This window comes from Osmerus eperlanus, chromosome 3 (assembly GCF_963692335.1).
Source record: "Osmerus eperlanus chromosome 3, fOsmEpe2.1, whole genome shotgun sequence".
In the NCBI taxonomy this organism is placed as follows: Eukaryota; Metazoa; Chordata; class Actinopteri; order Osmeriformes; family Osmeridae; genus Osmerus; species Osmerus eperlanus.
Window position 1 is genome coordinate 2,026,368 of NC_085020.1, and position 13,163 is coordinate 2,039,530.

Genomic DNA, 13,163 nt, shown 5'->3' on the forward strand with positions numbered 1-13,163 from the left:
CTGAGGTGGCACGACATAGTGACACATAATTTATTTTTGCCTAACTGGCAGAAAAGTATAACAACAACAATAAAGATCTTCAAAAAGTCATCTTCTTTTATGGATAGAATAAACTCTCTCAAAGACAATGAACAACTGTGCCAGACCAGCACCCACCAACAGGACAGAAGTGAGAATACACCATTTCATGTAAAAAATTATAATATATATATCAAACGTTAGATTTTGACTTAGCTTTGTGTCATTAAAGATAGCAATTATTGATCATTAAGTAATGACAACACTAATCCAAATGGTGCATTGCACTAATGTTCTGGACGACACTCGGTTCTTCTCCAGTGCTTGACACGCTAATGCTTCTTCATTTCCAATGCTACCAGCATCACTTTGGCTTATCACAAACACACACGATGCCAAGAAGGGCATCTCTGGATTTAATTGCTTAGGAGCCTGAAATCTCGCTTGAGGTTGCAGTCTTTTCATTTGGCAGATAAATACTTTATGGCCAGCATCCTCTGCATAAGTACACTGTAATTATATCCATTCATTGTTATCCAGACTCACATGTTCAAGCCCAAACAGAGGCCCCTGTGTACTGTGTAACATGGTGATTGTACAAAACACCAAAGGCCTTTTTCAGTCAAATGGGAAACCATGAAGACTGGCATAGTGATCATGTATGATTGAAGAGGGATAGTGAATTTATTCTTCCTCAGGATAAAACAAACACTAAGACAATAGAAACATAATACTCTATTCTCTAACCTTTGTGACTTTCTACTACTTTACTCTTACTATGGTAACAGAAGAATCGGTTTGTCAGTTCCATTATAACTTCAAATCCCTGCAGATGCTGATCTTTCACAGTAATAACCACAGATGCTCCCTCAGCTAGTCTCTGGACTTGACCTTTACAGAAAAGGTTGGCCATGAGGGAAAAACCTGCCAACGCCCACCGTAGCCTTAATGAACTAGTGGGGGATTCATGCATCGCGAACCTTTGTAAAAAATAATTTTTAAGATGTGTTATACTCTCGTAATGTCATTTAATAACTCTACTCTATGTACCCTCAATGTCCCTACACATTTTTTGATAGTTGGGGCTGACTAATAGTAATCTAATATTAAACGTGTGTGTGGATGAGCATTTTTTGTTTTTGGTGGAAAGACAAAAGCTTTGCTCTTGGATAATAACTCCTCAACCAAACGATGAGGATTAATAAATGCTGCTGGGTTTGGCGGCTCCGCTAGTCAGGGACATAAAATATACATAAATATAAAATATATAAAATGATCTTCCTAGTGCACTTTAAAAAGAAATCACAATCTACCCATGGATTTGTTTTGACAGTCTCTGAGAACCATGGAAGGGGACTGACAGTGTACGAACTTTATGGCTTTGACTGTTGGAAATGGGGCCATAAGAAATGACAAATGAGATAATTAGCAGACTATTAGTCGCTATGTTAATTCATAATATTTTTCTCAAAGTAAATTTCCATTAAAAGCAGTCATATCACGATTAGTCTGATAGCTAAATGCCATTTTCGCCCTCATAAAGCACAATAAAGAATAGTCTCCTACTGTATGCCTTATAGACTTCATTCAATTATGTAATTAGTCTTAACTAATTACCTGTTAACATTAAACTCGAGCCATTAAGCCTACCTGGAGACAGGTGACAGGTCTGGGCTAGTCTACCTGGAGACAGGTGACAGGTCTGGGCTAGTCTACCTGGAGACAGGTGACAGGTCTGCTGTTCTGGGCTAGTCTACCTGGAGACAGGTGACAGGTCTGCTGTTCTGGGCTAGCCTACCTGGAGACAGGTGACAGATCTGGGCTAGCCTACCTGGAGACAGGTGACAGGTCTGGGATAGCCTACCTGGAGACAGGTGACATGTCTGGGCTAGTCTACCTGGAGACAGGTGACAGGTCTGGGCTAGCCTACCTGGAGACAGGTGACAGGTCTGGGATAGCCTACCTGGAGACAGGTGACAGGTCTGGGCTAGCCTACCTGGAGACAGGTGATAGGTCTGGGCTAGTCTACCTGGAGACAGGTGACAGGTCTGGGCTAGTCTACCTGGAGACAGGTGACAGGTCTGGGCTAGCCTACCTGGAGACAGGTGACAGGTCTGGGCTAGCCTACCTGGAGTTAGGTGACAGGTCTGTGTCAGCCTACCTGTGCGACAGGACTGGAGGACGTTTTGAGGCGCTGCTGGAAGAGCACGTTGAGTATTCGGTTCTGCTGCTCCAGGTCAAACACCCGCGTCCGCAGCTTCACACACTCCTCCCTCAGGTCCTGCCAGCCAACAGCAAACACACGCAATTACAAACTCAACATCATATCCGTCACTGAATAAAATAACAGCCTTCTATTGGCCAGGAGATAATAACGCAGGAAGACAGATCACAGCTCCAATCAACGGCCTTTTATAAAAACATATTATTCCTAAAAGCATAATGCATTGTGTGCAGATGGATGATTGGCATTTTTAACCATCAAACACATGGTCAGCATTTCAATATTCATAAAAAAAGAGTGGTGATTGGTGATTGCAGATGGGTCCTCACAGACATGATCATCTCATAGCTTCTTCACACATGATGAGGACACGGCTATTCATCATTCTGACAGCAGGTCATCACATCACTGATGGCCTCTTTCAGACATGATTGTATCAGCTAATGATGCTTCAATCAAACAACACAAACCTTTTGAGTTAGGAGTGCTTGGACCACCTGATTAGCCACCTTGGGAGGAGGGAGGGAGGGAGGGAGGGAGAGGAATAAAAAAGGAAAACAGAGAGTCGGATGAGAGACAATGATAAAAAGATAGAGAACGAGAGAGACAAGATGAGACAGAGAGTGAGAGAGAGAGAGAGAGAGAGAGAGAGAGAGAGAGAGAGAGAGAGAGAGAGAGAGAGAGAGAGAGGGGGAGAGAGAGAGAGAGAGATTAACACAGAGAACACTTCTCAGGCCAGAAGTCAATACAGTATATTGTATTTCCATGCTTACTTGTTACAGTTTACAGAAGAAAGCAAAGCTAGATTTCAATAATCCTACTTGAGGTGGTAGAGCAAAATATCAGGATTGTAATATAGTGATATATATATATGGCGCTGCTATATTATGGGTCAATTATAATAATACTGTATTCATTTAGAAGTTATTTTTATCCAAAGCAACATACAGGGGGAGATTTGAACCTGTGCCCTCTTAATTTGCTGTCAAATGCTGTAACCACTGAGCTACGCCAATGCATAGCTACAGCATGGTTTGGCTGAGGGTAAATTCAGGCTGACGAACTTGAGGAATCACATCCCTACTAATCTGCTTGGAGGGGTTTCAGCTGAACCAGCCAAGAGTTACATCACACAGTCTACAGGTCCCCAGAATCACATGGTTTAACTGTAATGACTGCAACCGACTTTGATCAACTGATCTGATGTTCTTAAGTACTGGGTGTACTGTCTGGAATTAAAGTCTGTAGTAGGCCGGACACAACGCTGCACTTGGGCAAGAGCAGCTCAGAATGACTTGTTCTTCATCTTGTCCCTCAACTGTGTGTGGTGAGCTAAGGCTTTCATCCATCTCACAATGCGTGGCTGGCTGTTGATGAGAACGAGAGGAGAGAGAGGCACTTGAGAGAATTGAGATTGAGCCTTGGATATGGAAATGTGTGTGCGAGACAGGCTATTGTAAGTGAGTGTCTGAACAACTCATCTCCATTTCGTTGATTCATCTTCCTTGTAACTTTCTTGTCACAAAGATGTGAAGACTCGCCGGAGATTACACAAGTCATGACAAAGTGCATGTTGAGAGTTCAGCGAGTACAAAATAAATATAAAACCCATGCTCAAACTACATCTCAAAGCCAGCCAGGAAGATTAATTTGACGTCGGTTGCTTAAAATGTTGAGCCTTCTACCTGAACACTTCAGATTCGAGAAGTCAGTTATCTCCATGGTAACAGCCTCATTATGGAAGCATTCTCAGTTAGAGGATAGCGGGCTCACAGCAGAATGGAGAGACTGTTGTGAGAGAGGACAGAAAATAGTTCATTCAACTCACACTCTCCACACTTACCATTGGCACCAGGACCACTGTTATTGCTAAAGACCTGGTGACAATCCAAGGATTAATAATCTGCATTTGATGGGACCGCTTTAATTAGTCCTATCTCTTCCACGGGCTACACCCAAAATGTCTGCTTTGAGTTCCTGAACCCAGGAGTGTGTGAGCTTGTGTGTCAGACTGCTATCTGAAACCTGACAACTCTGACAGAGCAAGATCCACGATGAGCTTGGTGACAAGCTGTCAGTCACTCACGACAAGGCGACCAATTGGCATGTAGGTGTGTGTGCTTTTCTGTGAGCGAGCAAGAGAGGAGAGAAAAAAGGAAGAAAAAAAATCATCTCACTCACTTCATCCAGACAGCGTTCATACTGCTTCCTCTGGTTGTCGTTCTCCATGGACAGGGCCGAGTTTTCTTCCTGTCAGGGCAAAACACCAACAGCTAAACCACGTGTAATTACCGCACAAAGAGCAGAAGTTATTCATCCGTGTGTGACTGCAGAGAGGATGAGCTGCTTGCCCACACGAGCAGACACAGTACTCCCTTCTGGAGCACTTCTCATGGTGGTCATGTTGACAACAGCACCATGAGATTCTGATTCTCCCATACTGGTTTAAACCTGATCTCATTACCGCTGTCTGGGGATGCGTTACATGAAGGAACTAACATCCTTCAGTGCTGAGAAACATGTCCAGACTTGAACTGCTGTGGAAATAGCTGCTAGCAGTTGATTTACGTATAAGTTAATATGAAAATCAAGGGTTTTGTTGGCAAATGACAGGTCGTCTCTTGTCTCTCTGTATCTCTTAGGTAATTACATACCAGACCATGAATTGAGTTAATGATAATCAATACACTGCGACAGCTTCAGAGATTAATGTGACATATAGCTTCAAGTTCAGTGGTGCATGACATGCTTCCTAAAACACGGATTCCAAGTGTTATACAGTTTAAATTTGTGACTTCCAACACAGTTTAGAAACCGCCAAAGGTTAGTCCCTATTTCATTGGATCAGTTTCAAGGTGTCTTACCCTCACTATATGCATCAATATTTTCTCAGTGTCTATTGCCTGAGTACAGTACACGGATCACAATAAAAATCTAACATGTCCAAATAATTTCTTAAAGAGCCTCGTGGCCATTCTGGTGTTGGTTGTTTAGCAGCACGGTATTCCAGGTGGAATTCAATTTCCAATCCAGACTGTACCAATCCAGACTGTGCCAATTCAAACTGTACTAATCCAGACTGTACCAATCCAGACTGTACCAATCCAGACTGTACTAATCCAGACTGTGCCAATCAGGACTGTGCCAATCAGGACTGTACCAATCCAGACTGTATCAATCCAGACTGTACCAATCCAGACTGTACCAATCCAGACTGTACTAATCCAGACTGTATTAATCCAGACTGTGACAATCCAGACTGTACCAATCCAGACTGTATCAATCCAGACTGTACCAATCCAGACTGTACTAATCCAGACTGTACTAATCCAGACTGTGCCAATCCAGACTGTACAAATCCAGACTGTATTAATCCAGACTGTACCAATCCAGACTGTACCAATCCAGACTGTACTAATCCAGACTGTGCCAATCCAGACTGTACCAATCCAGACTGTACTAATCCAGACTGTGCCAATCCAGACTTTACCAATCCAGACTGTACCAATCCAGACTGTACTAATCCAGACTGTGCCAATCCAGACTGTACCAATCCAGACTGTACCAATCCAGACTGTATCAATCCAGACTGTACCAATCCAGACTGTACCAATCCAGACTGTATCAATCCAGACTGTACCAATCCAGACTGTACCAATCCAGACTGTACTAATCCAGACTGTGCCAATCCAGACTGTACCAATCCAGACTGTACTAATCCAGACTGTGCCAATCCAGACTTTACCAATCCAGACTGTACCAATCCAGACTGTACTAATCCAGACTGTGCCAATCCAGACTGTACCAATCCAGACTGTACCAATCCAGACTGTATTAATCCAGACTGTACCAATCCAGACTGTACCAATCCAGACTGTATCAATCCAGACTGTAACAATCCAGACTGTACCAATCCAGACTGTACTAATCCAGAATGTACTAATCCAGACTGTACTAATCCAGACTGTGCCAATCCAGACTGTGCCAATCCAGACTGTACCAATCCAGACTGTGCCAATCCAGACTGTACCAATCGAGAACTGATCCACTCCTGGAACACTGAGGGGACTTCCCATCCAGATGATTGATTAGGTTAATCTATCAAAGGTCATCCAACACAAATACTAGCCAGAAGACTCAGAACTAATGATGATGAGTACATTTTTGCCAAAACATCTTAAGGGAGGGTAGAAAAGGGTTTCACGAGGAGAGGAAGGGAGCAGTGAGAATGTAGTGCGGCAGAGTTCAGGAGAGGAAGGGAGCAGTGAGAATGTAGAGCGGCAGAGTTCAGGAGAGGAAGGGAGCAGTGAGAATGTAGAGCGGCAGAGTTCATGACAGACTTCATCTACTTGGGGTGTGAGTGGACAGCACAGCTCAGCTGGAGTTGAAAGCTTACAGAAACACTAAGAGAAAAGGGGTGTTCAAAACCAATACAGGATGTGTTCAATAAAGTACATCTAAGTCCTGCAGACAAAAAGGAGGTCCATCTGAATAACAAATGGGTGGCATATACAGAAATAGGACTGAGTATTACTGTACTGTGCTTACTGTTTGTGTCACACTTTGAGCCGTGCAGCGTTTTGCCACAGCAACATTGCCTGGTTCACCAGTAGCTGAGCCAGATTTTAGGCCAGAGATGACCCTTAATTAGTCCATTAGTGCATTAGTCCATTCATACAGCAGTCTGTTAAAACATGGTCCTACAGTATGTTTTGTGCTTCCATCAAAATATTAAATAAACAACACCGCAACTGTTATTGATATAATATAGAAACATTTTCGAAAATCCTTGAGTCAAAGTAACCTGCAATACACTGTAGGTATGTTACCTATAAGAGGTCTTCTATACACTGTGACTTCACTTCAGTGCAAAATACCTTTTCTCAAGACTTGTCATGATACTCCAGACAAGATTCTCCGAGCGCTTTGAGTGATTTTGAGGAGGAAGTCCACAGGACCCTAACAGTTTAAAAGGCCAGGAGTCACCCTGAAGGCATACCGCCTTTAAGACTAGCCATTTTAAAGGTCAGGGAAATCAAAGTTACGAGCCTGAACTTTAAGCAATCAGGCCTTATAAAAGATGGCCTAGGTGGGCCTTCATCCACTATTGATGTGATATTACTTCACCTTTACAAATGAGGAGTATTGATTTACAAGCGGAACACTTTTGCCAGTTTGTCAGCACCACCTTCGTTTTCCCAGATCGCCCCTGTTTTCCAGATGGTTTGATTGACAAGCAGAGCGCACAGCATCAACCTGAGTCTCGGTCTCACTTGCCTGACTCCCCAGCAAATGAGAAACAAATGGCTTTTCAGTTTAGGAGGTTTAGAGAATCAGATGAGCGGCTCCCCCAGACATTGGGCACAGTGTGACGTGGGGGTCTGTTTATTTATTCTCCCCCTTTCATTTGCTGCTCTCCAAGCAAATTGTTCATGGAGGATTACCAGGAAGCCCCCTGAGCTTCATGACCGGAAAAACTTGTTGATTAAACCAAAATGGAAATGTCATAAGGTTCTCTGGTTTTGGATTGGAAAGTTTAATCACAAGTGTAATTTAAAGAAATGGCAGTCATCATATATAAATGGTAGGCACCGGGATATCCAAAACACTTAAATACGTGAATATCCATTCAGCACGGGATCTACAGTGGCAGACAACGTAATCAATTAATTTAATTGCAGCGGTTCATCTAATAGCGTTATCGCTAACGAGGATGTATATGGTTGTCCATGCGTGCCACCTTAAATACAATCCCACTCCATATGGGGCACTCAGCTGTCGCTTCGACAATTAAATGAAAAGAAAACAGGATCTCACTAAGCCTGATAATAAAATGCAAATCGATATCATCCATTACCTCGGAGTATCTCACATCATCTTATCTGGAGGGCGGTTGGTGGGTCAGCCCATATTTCCTGGACAGTCCTGCATGTTGTCCAGATAGAGTTAAACTAGAGAGTTAAACAGTCTGTTCCATTTGAATTTCTACTTTGTTTTTACTTTCCAGCCAGGTTGTTTATTAAAGACGGCTCAAGAATGGCTTAATAAAACTAAAATAATGAAATCCATGAGTCAGAACTTAAAATGTAAAACTGATTTAGGCTCTCTTTGTGGATGACTAGTTCTCAGGTATGTAATTAAGGCAAGGTAATGATCTGATCAATAAAGCCATCTCTGTTGAGAGACGGTAACTCATTTAGATTCCTGCACGCAAGGTGTACGTTTGGAATAAATTCACTGGAACACTGATCCAAAATGTTGACTACCCTGTCATCATTTTAATCATCGCCCACACTAAAGTGCTTAATGAGAAGTCAAACTCCATTAACTCTTTGTTGTCCCTATCTGCCTTCAGTTTTGTTAAATACTGTAAATACAGTATCAGACATTCATAAAACTGTCTGGAAATGGTCACCGTTCGAATGTGTTCATCACACGTTTCTGGTGGGAGACTGAACACACTAGCTGTCCACATTGGAAACTATATTGATAACTGGATTAATTACTATATTGATTACTGGATTCATTACTATATTGATTACTGGATTCATTACTATATTGATTAATGGATGGAGCTATATCCAGCGACTGACTGAGGGTTATTTGTCCGTTTCTGACGGGCTTTTCTCTGTTGTTTTCAACTTAACTTGAGACACCAAACCTAGTACAACCCTAAAGCTTTGGAAACCACTAGAATAAGAAGTTGGATGATTCGTTCTGTACACAAACACAGACGAACCACAACCTTGAACAAGATCAACCAAGCCCACATGCAGTCGACATTAGTAATAACACCAAACAGATACACAAGTCTGATGTGGATGCAGCATGAACCCCAGGCCCCTGGCTTGACCCTTCCTGTGGCGTGAGGCGGGGGGGTGAGGCTGGGGGGTGTGAGGCTGGGGGTGTGAGGCTGGGGGTGTGAGGCTGGGGGGGATGAGGCTGGAGGCGTGAGGCTGGGGGGGTGAGGCTGGGGGGGTGAGGCTGGGAGCGTGAGGCAGGACGTGTGAGGCAGACTGACCTCCAGGGCTCTGAGTCGCTCCAGGAGGGGGCTGTGGTCGTCCGCCTCGTCCCTGGCCCCGGGGGGCCTGGGGCGGCCGGGGGCCGAGGGGGCCAGGGGCGGACCCTCCAGACTGTCCTGTTGCTTCCACATCTCCTCCAGGAGCTTGTCCTGCAGCAAAGCGGGGTCAAAGGTCACCAGCTGCACACTCCTGGACCAAGTGACCGGTCCAGAATAATGAGATTCTCTGCGGTGTGTGTGTGAGGCTGCTCACTGCACCAGATGAGCGTCTTCTGGTTATGTGATTATGAGATTTGTACGACACAGATTTGAATGGTTCCACCGTAAACCAATTGATTCCAACACCCCTAAAAATATTCAATATCGGATTTGACGATATCCAATCTTGTCATCTGGAACTGAGTTCAATATAAATGGTAATGACAGAATACAGATTACCACTAAAGTGTGTTAAGTAGATCCCAAACCGTTTTGAGAGCTGATTCTATAAATGCAGATCACATCAAGGCTTCAGACAGCATGCGGTTTGGCAGACATCAGACACCACCTTGACTTGTTTATCCAAACATTGTAACGAGGGCATTTTCATCAAGATACAATCAAGATTAACTTGGACGTTAACCTGCTCGCTTTTGAATGACTTCACGTAGAATATAACAATTTTAAACACATTTAAACAAAATGTCTTGCCCTATAAACCAAAGCAACCGGTTGTAACACTAATTAAACATGACAAACAGAAACCACAGAAACTTCAAACCCTCATTTAAAACCAAAAAACTATCAGCCACACAAACAGACCACAATGATAAATTAAATCAATTATGCACTATTTAGAAACCTTCTGGTTCTGCACTGTTTTTTAGACCTTGCCTTGCTATACACCCATTTAGTCGTAAACAAATATTCATTACTTTCTCATAGTATAATTCAATTTCGGATGTTACAAAACATCCAGCATTTACAAGCCTCTTACGCAGCTAGACCCATGAGAGTGTTTGAACTTTGCATAAAATCCCTACTAATTAAAAGCACATTGTTAATAATGAGGCCTATTTGCATTTGTTATAAGGTTCATTAGCTTTTACATTGAGCACTTTGCCCACACAGGGCAAGGCATTAACTGCACTTCATAAGTCCTGAGCATGAGTGTGTATGTGTGTGGCCCGTGTGTGAGCATGAGTGTGTATGTGTGTGGGGGCGCGTGTGTGTGCGCTTGTGCGGGCACGCGTTTGTGTGTTTGCATGTTTAAGTGAAGAAGACAGACAGACACGGAGACAGAGGGAGAGAGAGATAGAGGGAGAGAGAGCGAGACAGAGGGAGGGAGGGAGGGAGGGTGTTATTGAGTGAGTAAGTCATTGGTGGAAATGGGGGCACAGATAGATCAATGTGCAGCTGCTTTTCTAACAACCCAACAACCTCTCAGCAGAAACAATGGGAAACAGGCAGGGAAACTGGCTTCCCTTATGAGGAAATACTGAACAACAATTGAACAACAAAACGATTCCAACCAGTAAACACTGGTAACCACCTTCTAACTGGAGCTCCACCTGGGCTCTATACTGGCTGGCCTAAAAGCTCTCAAAGACAACCCTGCCACACTGCAGTTATCGCTAATTGAAGTAGTTGTTTTTCAGATGTTTTTGACCAGCGGCACAGTCTCATAACAGCCTGCACACACAGAACTGTTGAAAATGCTGCACTTAAAACAGGAAGCGTTTTTTGGTTCCACTGTACTGCCATTGTATATAACTGTAGTTGAGATGTTATCTTTGCACTTGTGTGCATCTTAATCATTTCTATCTTTTTACCTCATAATAATGACTCACCATGCATGGGGATATGTTTACTATCAAGGCTAAGTTTTCATCTTATTTTGATCTTTTACTGGCGGTAATTGGTTTCCATAAACTTGCTTGCAGGCTCAACCAAAACATCTTGACTGAATTTCCCAGACGTTCTTTCATGTACTGTAGTCCTGAATTGAACAACAAGATCAACTGGAAATCTATGATTGCAAATTTACCCATCAAGATATTTAGTAGTGTAGGAAAGGTCTTAGTCCATGTCTAACAAGCTGTATGATAGATACAGACTGAAAGCTACAGGCAGTGATAGATACAGGCAGTGAAAGATACAGGCAGTGATGGATACAGGCAGTGATGGGTTTAGGCAGTGATGGATACAGGCAGTGATGGGTTTAGGCAGTGATGGATACAGGCAGTGATGGGTTTAGGCAGTGATGGATACAGGCAGTGATGGGTTTAGGCAGTGATGGATACAGGCAGTGATGGGTTTAGGCAGTGATGGATACAGGCAGTAATGGGTTTAGGCAGTGATGGATACAGGCAGTGATGGGTTTAGGCAGTGATGGATACAGGCAGTGATGGGTTTAGGCAGTGATGGATACAGGCAGTAATGGGTTTAGGCAGTGATGGATACAGGCAGTGATGGGTTTAGGCAGTGATGGATACAGGCAGTGATGGATACAGGCAGTAATGGGTTTAGGCAGTGATGGATACAGGCAGTGATGGGTTTAGGCAGTGATGGATACAGGCAGTGATGGGTTTAGGCAGTGATGGATACAGGCAGTGATGGGTTTAGGCAGTGATGGATACAGGCAGTGATGGATACAGGCAGTGATGGATACAGACTGATAGATGATACAGGCCCGTAGACAGGGGGGCTTCAGGTAGTTTGAATGAGGTACCTTGTAGGCCTTCATGAGATCCAGCGGGTCCACCAGCGCCCCCTCCAGGGGGTCCTGGTTCTGCAGCAGGATTCTCACAGTCTCCTCCATGCTGCACATGACAGGACAGGTCAATACATACTGCCTTTCACAACCTTAGAAAAGTTAGTTATTAACAATACATTGTGTCCTAATAGGAATTATAATTTTAAGTGAACCTGTTATATCTACAGTTGTCTTTCTATCGAATTCTCATTCGAATTGTCATTATGTTGTAGTTTTTTTTCCGAATACAGCACTTCAATCAGTAACACTTGTCGCTCAGAAATAAAATATTTTAAGATTGGATCTAAGATACACAAACGAGGCATTATCGCACACAACCATCACAGATCCTGGCTGATGATCCTTTCTAAACAAGTCAGTCCTTAGGAAGACTCAGTTTACAGAATCACGAATGAAAGCAAAAGTCTAACCCTTTGTCCTTTGCTTGTCCATTATTTCCCACATTTTGATTGTATTCCTGTCAGTAACCTTTCCAAACAGCAGTCATGCCAGCTGACATTTGTGCTCATAGCCCTCATTTAACGGACGCATCCATGTTGGCTGTTTGGTAATCGTCTTCGCTTTGAGCGATGCATGCTTGAGAAACACTGACCGTGGTCCTCATTATGCCAGACCCAGTGACATTTTGCCCGGCAGTTTCCAAATCAGATTTCCTCTGCCCGACGCATGAGGCAGGGCCATTAGCACAAGCCAGTTGATTGTGACCGCGCCATCGGCATTCTGAGGGAACTATTGGCAATGACCCGAAAACAGACTCAGCAAATGAACGGGACGCTTGGTCAGGGTCTCACGCTTGGTTCGAAAATGTATAAAAAGGATTGTTTTCACTACTTTAATAAATAAATAAATAAAAAAACTACGTAGGGATTGTACACGTTTGTCAAACTTAATGTTACCTTTCACTTTCTGCAAGAACTATGAATATCACATCCCATTATAGCATACCAACAACCTCTCATTCAGTATCACCGCACTTTAATCAGTTTAGATGCGTTCCGATCGAAACGCATGCATAACAACACGATGATGAACAAAATTATCATCTCATCAAAAGTGATTCTCTTTCTCGCACACAAAAATAAACAACTCACCCCATGCTTTTTTTCCATCCAAAATCTGAGCAGTCATTCCCCTTAAACAAGGCT

At 43.3% G+C, this 13,163-nt stretch overlaps 1 protein-coding gene across 1 annotated transcript in view; it reads right to left on the bottom strand.

The window, feature by feature from the left end:
- Positions 1-13,163, bottom strand: part of LOC134017087 (nck-associated protein 5-like) — a 38,059-nt gene that overhangs the window by 19,310 nt on the left and 5,586 nt on the right. Inside the window, exons 3-7 of the mRNA XM_062456392.1 lie at positions 11,974-12,064; positions 9,264-9,413; positions 4,424-4,492; positions 2,713-2,751; positions 2,180-2,299 (exon numbers count right to left, since the gene is read on the bottom strand). Coding sequence (XP_062312376.1) covers positions 2,180-2,299; positions 2,713-2,751; positions 4,424-4,492; positions 9,264-9,413; positions 11,974-12,063 — 468 coding nt within the window. The 5' untranslated portion in view covers position 12,064. The remainder of the gene's footprint in view (positions 1-2,179; positions 2,300-2,712; positions 2,752-4,423; positions 4,493-9,263; positions 9,414-11,973; positions 12,065-13,163) is intronic.